Source organism: Silurus aristotelis, assembly GCF_946808225.1.
Source record: "Silurus aristotelis genome assembly, chromosome: 9".
Classification (NCBI taxonomy): Eukaryota; Metazoa; Chordata; class Actinopteri; order Siluriformes; family Siluridae; genus Silurus; species Silurus aristotelis.
In genome coordinates this window covers 7,246,200-7,255,293 of record NC_139582.1, presented here as the reverse complement: position 1 = coordinate 7,255,293, position 9,094 = coordinate 7,246,200, and the positions used below count along the sequence as shown (strand labels likewise).

The 9,094-nt window shown below is 38.7% G+C and overlaps 1 protein-coding gene across 3 annotated transcripts in view; it reads left to right on the top strand.

The window, feature by feature from the left end:
• The first annotated feature begins 799 nt into the window (after window positions 1-799).
• kcnc1a (potassium voltage-gated channel, Shaw-related subfamily, member 1a) overlaps window positions 800-9,094 on the top strand; it is a 34,903-nt gene continuing 26,608 nt past the window's right edge. Inside the window, exon 1 of one of the 3 annotated variants that reach the window (XM_083550558.1) lies at window positions 800-2,288. In XM_083550558.1, the coding sequence (XP_083406684.1) occupies window positions 1,719-2,288 (570 nt within the window). In that variant the 5' untranslated portion in view covers window positions 800-1,718. The remainder of the gene's footprint in view (window positions 2,289-9,094) is intronic. The other 2 variants (XM_083550560.1, XM_083550559.1) reach the window with 2 other exon arrangements.

Below are 9,094 nucleotides of genomic sequence, written 5' to 3'. Positions count from 1 at the left end.
AATTTCCTTTTAATACAAACATCTGCTTGTTTTCCTGGCTATAGTTTCAGAAATGCTCTCCAGCATACACAAGCATATTATCCCCATGTTTGTGTGTCTTGAAAATATTAAAATGTCGGTCAATGATTTTAAACTGTAACTTCCTAATGAAAGGTGATTAGTTCTTGTTCCCTGAGAGTGCAAACTTGAGAGTAAAAACTGAGTAAGAAAACACATAAAATACACTCAGGAACTCAGTGGTGCACAAACCTTACAGAGCACCCGAGCCACTTTACTTTCTCACCAAGCAGAATGATTAAGCAACCATGCTCATTTTTATGTTTTATTCAATGAGTTACATTAATCAGCCATTAATTCCTTAATATTGTTTAGGATCCCCTTGTGCCACCAGTTCAGGTCTGACCCTGATAGCAGCAGATCCTTTAAGACCTGTAAGATGCAGGGTGGGGCCTCGATGAATTGGTGCACACCCCCCAGCAATCCATATGAATAAAAAAATGCAATTTATCAGACCAAGCCACTTTCTTCTGTTGTTTCACTGTCCATTAGCACGTTTGGCAGTGGACACAGTGGAAGTTGTGACCCATTTGTATAGCCAGCTAAATTTGGCTATTGGAGTAAATCAGATCCTTATGCTCACCTATTTCCCCTGCTTTTTTATTTGCTGCTTAAAATATATCTCACCACTTGATTGGTGCCACTGTAACAATATATACTTATTTCACTTGTCATTGGTTTTAATGCTATAGCTGATCAATGTATGTAAATATACATGTATACATACATATTTTGCACACACACACACACACACACACACACGCGCGCGCGCGCGCGCAGTGTTCATATAGTGTCTGTCTCACGCCATTAACAATTGCCATTTCCCGTGTTCTGAAATTAACAGATTTTCTCGTCGTTGAACAATTGCGCATGCGTATTGGCTAACCGAATGACTGATGCTGCTGTCAGTAATTTTTTTCTTTGAGGCGTGCACTGCAGTGACACATAGACGAGGGGTTGGTAATGGAATGAAGGATTCTGATGCATTTCCGTTTCCAATTTTATTAAAAGATAGCTGTTGAAGATATCAGCTCGGGTGGCATTACAGAGGAACGCGCAGAACTGACAGATTTGATCCGCACGGATTTGTGCTGATTACAAAAGCTATAGACATCTCACCAAGCCTGAAAAGGAAACCTGTCTTTATACTCGTCTAACAAAGGAGAGGAGAGGAGAGGAGAGCAGAGGAGAGGAGGGCAGAGGAGAGAAGTGGAAAGGAGAGACCATCACAGACTGTACACAGGACGTGAGGAGAAGAAGACGAGAGCGCTTTATCAGACCATCCATAAATGCCTTCTGTGCCACTATTCCGTGGTTCCAGATCTCTGTAGGATCTTTCAGAGAAGAGCATTATGATGCTGGAGTGCATGCAATTTGAAGACTCGGTTCACGTTTCCTTGGGAGCGTCTTCCTTGGCACCGTTTTCCTCCTAATCGCATCATTTCTCGACAAACCGATTTACGTAAACTATGCGTAATTGGAGGAACCTTTTAGGGTTGCACGAACGCCACTGATCCCGTGCGTAATCTTGGTTTAGTGCAGCCTCTCATTAAGCGGTTGAGCCATTGCGCGCATGTTTCCCCCGGGTCGGTGCGCGTTGCCTCGCCCGAGCTTTAGGATGTAACACCCGTCCCTCGCTCGCGACATGCTCGAGCGACGCGATGGTCCAAGGCGACGAGAAAGACCGAGTTGTGATTAACGTCGGGGGGATCCGGCACCAGACCTACCGCAGCACCCTGCGCACTCTGCCGGGGACGCGCTTGGCCTGGCTCGCCGAGCCCGACGCCCACAGTCACTTCGACTACGACGCTCATGGCGACGAGTTTTTCTTCGACCGTCACCCGGGTGTCTTCTCGCACATCCTAAACTACTACCGCACGGGGAAACTGCACTGCCCAGCGGACGTGTGCGGCCCGCTCTATGAGGAGGAGCTCGCCTTCTGGGGCATCGACGAGACGGACGTGGAGCCGTGCTGCTGGATGACCTACCGACAACACCGCGAAGCCGAGGAAGCCCTAGACAGTTTCGGCGGCGGGCCCGCCGACATGGGCATCGACGAGGTGGACGGAGACGGTTTGGGCGAACCAGGGGACGGCGACGACGAGTTGGAAATGACCAAGAGGCTCGCGCTCGGAGACACGACCGACGCCAAAACGGCCGGACTGTGGCAACGATGGCAACGTCACGTTTGGGCGCTCTTCGAGGACCCTTACTCTTCTAAATATGCAAGGGTAAGTGGTGTGAAATCTCCCAACATGAGTCTAAAAAACAAAACAAAATAATAATAATAAAAACATTGCAGGTTCAGCCTTATGGTTTTTGTTCTCCATAAAACTGTATCAGTGGTGCACAGCAATAGTTGGAGCTGGTTTACGTGATTTAACTTTGAAAAAAACCTTAATTACCAGTGTCAGTACAGGGGGTCACACTAGTGGGAAATTTCTGTGCATGCATTTCTGTCAACAGTTTGTACAACTGGAAAGTGTACATTAATAGAGTGTATGACTGCAATTTAAGTCAAAATATACAAAGATCTACTCGTTAATTCTTCATAAACACCAGAATCACATCATATATCATTTTACAAAGTTACCTGTTTTTTTAATTTGCAATATTGTTCATGTATATTTGGTTATAAGTAACATCTTTAAGAATGAAAGCATTAAAAAAAAGTCCACGCAAGTAAGTAGTCCTCCATCTCAATTATTTGGTGAACTGGAAACAAAGTGCTTGCTTTGTGGTGCAAAAATAATTCATAGGATTAGAGTGGATCACTGAATCATTGAAAAAAAAACAAGGAATGTTGTTTTTAATGGTCTGGTTCCAGAAAAAAAAAAATTGTCCTAAAAGTGGACGGTAAGCAAACCTGACTGATTTGAAATGCTTGAAGAGAAATAAAGAAATAAAAAACTATTTTACTGTGTAATAGATCATCATTTTGTAAGAATATGACAATTATCCAATGAAAAAAGAAAAGTATATTGTAGAGGGTTTACAAATTCGCAGGGTTTCGTTCTAACCAAATTGCCCACATAGCTAATTCTACAAACTCAATTTTTGTTGGCAGTGCAGAGTTCCTAGATCTGGAATCAGCTCTGTTATTGCTTGTGAACCAAATGTCTGCACCCAATGATTAATTTCATAACAGTACAATTAGCTTTCAAGAGGTGGCTAAATCTTGTGGAATTAAGCAAGATTGCCAATGTTGCTTGCGAAAGCAAGGGCTTATAGACTTAAGGACACTAATTATGCTTATTATAAAGAAGGATGAGCAGGGAAATCAGCAAACTGTGCTGTCCTTGATGTAGAGAATATCTCTGTGCTGCAATGGGATAAGAAACAGCTCTTAATTTAGTGATTGTAATATGTAGTGAAACCCACATTTCATGCTCAACCGGTTGTTTTCTGTAGAGTTTTATCAGATTATAACGTGTAACCTATACATCAGCAGTGTAACGATTACAGGCATTCAGCAAGGGGAAAATGAGCAGTCTGCCTGGGCGTCATGTTGCATTGATCGACAGCTTCCCTCGCTTACAATAATACTGCTGTGCGACGTGCCGTGAGCCCGCTCTCTGACAAATAAATCTCTATGGGAGTTAGATTAAAGGGAATGCATCACAAGCCAGAGGGTTTCCGATATTCATGTTCCCATGCTGCTTTGAGCTGCAAATCAAGGGGAGCTGATGCATCATTAACGCCACAAACATGCCTCTTATATCGGACTCAGGGCTGCTGTTAAACTTTTTTGTTAATACCTGTTTATAAGGCAGAAATGGCAATATGCAGGCAGCGTTGGTTCATTTTGTTTCTTAGTAATGGAAGCAGAACAACAGAGTTAGGCAATACTTTACCAGTAGCTCACTAAACAATAAATAGAAACATTCTTTTACAGAGAGGAAAAAGACGAAGGCAACATTTTGTTTTTGCACTTGAAATATAACCTCATCTTATAGAAAATTTGCACAAGTTCAAATGAAAGAGGCAGACGTGGTTAGATGTTATGTGATTCAATATAAGAGACAAACATAAAAATACAGATTTGCAGGTGTGGAAGATTGTTCATCATTTGTTATTAAATGATTTTATGAAACATTTACAGAAAAAAAAAAAGCACATTTCTTATCGTTGTAAAACCCAACAATTCAGAGCTTCCTTTGCAGGGTATTGAAAAAAAAAATTTAAGTTGAGATATTGTATGTTATACAGTAAACATTGTTGAGCAATGATTAATGAATTGAATAACCTATGAATATGACAAGAAATCACGAATAAATGTTTTAAAATATAGATAAAAATCCCTGTTGAATCTCTTAATTAAAACCTTTGAAAAAAGCTTCAATACAGACATGCAAAAAACAACAAAAAAAAAAAAACCTTGGAGAACCTTTTCAATATTGTAAAGCATTTTATTCAAACCACGCAATGAAAACATATTTTGTATGACAGTATGAGAAAAGGTGCTGTTTGGGGTGTTTGTTGGGTGAAGGACTGAAACATGAATATTTAATCTCTAACCGCTCAAAAAATCGGGCCAATACATTACAATGAAAGCAGAATACTGTACCATTAGTATTTTTTAGCTGACAAAGGTCTAGCAAAAGCCACAGAATGTTCCTGTAGACAGCTAATGGGGAATTGCAATGCTTATTAGAAATTATGAAATAAGAGGTCGGATATGCATGGTGTTAATAGATGATAATGGCATGCTGACTGATGAATTAGTGCTAGACAGCATGTTGAGGGATAATGTGGTGCAGAAAACAAGCCTAAATTTAATAAATGTGATCAATAAAACTGCATAAAACCCTTTCACTACAGTTTAATTGTTTTTATACGGCCAGAATTAAACTGTTACTAAGAATTTGCCTGGTAAACCACATCAATAATACATACCTATACTGGGAAAAAAATCCTTTAATGCTTATTTTTAAAACATTGAAGTTTCGTTTTTCTTTGAGAGATCATTTTGTCTAAATATGGAAACTGCATACTCACTGATTTTTTTCCTTCTGAGCCATTGTGAGCATGATTTAGAACCAGGCCCCTTGTTAGACACATAAGCCTACAGAAGGCAAAAATAGACTACTGTGATTAAAATATAGTTATGACACACTTGTGGTGTGTTTTGCACGATCAGCGTGTCGCTTTTAAATCAAATCTGCCCAAATGAGATTTAGAGTCCTCATTATCAGTAAATTAGACATGAGACCAAAGGCTGGTGTTTTGCTCCATGCATCTGAGATAATCAAAATGTGAGTCATATGACTGAAGGAATTATTATCTGGTTATTATCCTCCTATATATAGAAACCATGTCTACAGTATTCCATGTGCAGGGAAAAAACCTAGAGCGATGCCATAAAGTGCTCATCTAGCAGCTGTTTGTGTTGCTGTCCCACAGGCACCTGATATATTCATGTCCTTGGCAGATGAGATGCTGCTTTTTTCCCCCATGTAAGTCTTGGGAATATGTTGCCATGGCAACAGGTTCAGCGCTCAAATGAAACTGATTAATGCTGCTCTTTCTCACGAGGTGCCAGAGAACGTGACAAACTTCACCGAAGCTTTCTGTGTCATGTGACGATGTGTTCGCTGCCAGTGAGTCATTTTTTTACTTCCACTGCATCTCACATCTCACTGAAAGCTGACAATTAGTCAGGAATCCAATCATCATGCTGAAATGCCATCCAGTTGTCATTAAAAACTTTGTTGTTAATGGTCTATCTGCAAGTGAATGCATATTAATTATGCCTTTTAGAACTTAGTGGCCTAAATGGGATAAATATATTGATAAGTTGTTAGTGTATAATGTACAAACAGTACATGCAGTGGAAGGCTTCGATTCTAGCTTTTCATAGATTTAGCAAAACAGCTCTGTTCTGAATCCGACCAGTTGTTATGCACATTGTGTTAATCTGTTTCTAATAGAAAATCATATTTGAGGTGTCAATCACCTGAGAATTAAAATTAGTCATCATTGATGCTTCAGTATTAATGTTTCTGTACTAATTTTAACTTTGGGGTAAACGCTGTGCCTGATTTATATAATTATGTACCATTTTAACTAAACAATCTTCTATCTAGCTTAACAATTCAACAGATCTTTCTATTGATTTAGTAACTTCATTTGTGCACACCACTAAATCAGTGAAAAAAGCACTACCTATACATTCCCTCATTAATATTCCATCAATGCTATAGCTGTTTCTGTCTGATCCGATTTGCACACATTGTCCTCAGATCCCATATTGGTCTTTGAACTATTACACACACCAGTTAGCTTTTCATTGGGCCCGAATTGTAAAACCTTTTGTTATTCATGTGCTGGTCGATACGCAACAGCACCTGCCTACTTGTCCATGCGTGAGTAAATTGGCCTGTTTCCAAGACTCAGCATCTCCCATCTCCCGTAAGTCTCTCCAATTGCTTTGGGCTTTTCTTGACTGAGAAGATACACAAAAGTGACATACACATGGGTGCTTTTCAAAACTTTTGTTTTGTTTTGTTATGTTCTGATGCAACCTCCTTACGAAATGCAGTAAGTCTGTTAGAATGGCAGCAAAGAGTCTTGTCGAAGACTTTCCTTTTACACTTCCTCCAAAAAAGTGACTATTAATTTCATTTATATTTTAGTAACATGTATGGAACAGCCATCCTAATTGCATATGTTGTACAGAAAGGTAGCTGGCATAGCTTGGGTCGCTGCAGATTAATAGAATATACTTCTCATCCAGGATGACTCTACTTCATTCCTTGTATGTTTTAATATTGTTGAAATTATTTAACAAATGCCCTTGTGGACAAACAGTGTTTTCTATCTCCATTGTCAAAACAGCAGTTAAGGAAAATATTTGAAGGAATGGTCCTATCCCTTCAATAGAAATCCCTAAACTGAAAGTCAGTGCCAAAACATCTCAGGACTAATATTTTAAAAACCGTAATACAAATACAGGAATGACATCCAACCATGGATGTTGATACAGTATAAATGTAAATGTAGTGTTTAAATAAAAAAAAAAAATACAACGTAATCTTTCATTGTTACCAGTGGGGTTTTTTCTGCATTTATGTTGATGTAGAGAGAAATGGTCTCTGTTTTTGGGCCCTGTTTTTGTACCAGTGGAGAGTGAGAGTTCACACATTATCACCTATGTTCTCAGTGGATCTTCACTTTCCTGAGCTCTGACCATTGTACTCGCTGTTTCCCTGTGGGGATTAGAGATTGTGCACTCAATCACTCACTGAACAGCAGTCGCTATTAAAACGACCACTGAGCACATTTAGTAAACAGTCCAATTACCAAGTAGAGATATTTTAAGAAAACACAAGATAGCCAAACTATTCTAATAAAATATTGAGTCATTTGTCAAAATGTACAATACATTAACAATGTCTCCAACATAAGTAACATACACAGCACAATAAAAAACTCCCATTCAGTGTAACTTCATGTCATGTAGTTTAGATCTTATCTGTTCCAAGATGTGATAAAAAATACAGATTTGGAGAGTGGCTATAAGTATGTATAAAAACATAAGGATGGGCATATGATGATAGAAAGAGCGTAAACTTAAACCAAAAGCTCAATGAATGCACTTTTCACGCAGAAAGAGAAAGATAAGATATTGAACTAAAACGTGAATGGCAGCCAAAACTGAAGGATGCTCGTGTGGCCCAGGCTCATCAGATTGCTCTTTGTTGCCATAGCGACTACGGTGGAGGTTGAAAAGCTCTGGAAAGGAGGAGACCCATCACTGCAGAAATCACAAATATACCGTAATGCGCAAAGTGCTGAGCATAAATACATGTACTAGTAGGAAAAAAATATGAGCTTGCATTATTAACAAATATGTCTGTTGCAGGATATGGTAGCGATAGAAATATCTAGGACCACAAATGTGTAGAAGATATAGACCCCTTAAAACTCCTTTTGCTCTATATTATTAGATTCATTGCGCTAAATGAACAAGTCAGAGTAGTAAATAATAAGTTGTTCTTATAATAAATAACTAAGGATAAACCTCAAGTAATTGGCTTAAGTAAGAATTCCAAAACTTCATATTTTATGTTGCTTTATAAAGTAGGAAATAAAATACAATGCTGAAAAAATATAAGCATTTTTGCCATTACTTTATCTAGCATTTTTTTCCATCCGTTTGTCTTGCGAACATCTGTTTGGTTTCCTCGTTTCCATTTTCTTACCATTCTCTTTCTTGCATTCGTTCTTTGTTTTTTCAATGACTGCTTCACTCTGTGCATGATTATTAAGCTGTCTGCAGTGCCTGGCTTTCTAGTTCAGTGTGAGCGATCACATGTAGACAGTGTTTGTGACTGATAAAGACGATGCAGCTAGAAAGAATTGACGGCTACAGTTCATTATTTGAACTTAATGCTTTGTGACTAAACTAGTCATGTTCAGTAGTTAATGAGATGTATGTGGCTGCATAAAATGTGGTTTGCATAGAATATCATGGACTTTTTTCATTCCATGAATACTGAACAGAGATCCTCCCTGGAGGGAGCTTGGAGTGATTAGCATTAATTAGAGTGCAGCAGCAGAGTAAAGGCCAGGCCCTGTTAATTACTGGTGGAAGATAGGGAGGAGTTGCATTACTCCAACATTTGACTAACATTAACTTGCTTTCAAGATGTATACATAAGGTTTAGCAGAATTTTTTGGTCTATGATACACATATATATATATATATATATATATATATATATATATATATATATATATATATATATATATATATATATATATATATATATATATATATATATATATATAATTATTTCTTTTTTTATTTATGGAAAACAAAGACCTGCTCTGTTCTACAGCCCACTCATCAACTGCATTATGCATCCTGCATGCCTACATAAGCCTACACACCATATTTCACTACTTTTTGCCCTTTGCTCAAAGCATAGTTGATAAAATGCAAAACTGTGCAGACAGACTCCCATCCACTATCCAGAGTGACCTAGGTTTCTCCCTAATCATGTCACCTCGCTCCCTCGTCTTCCCCAGTCCT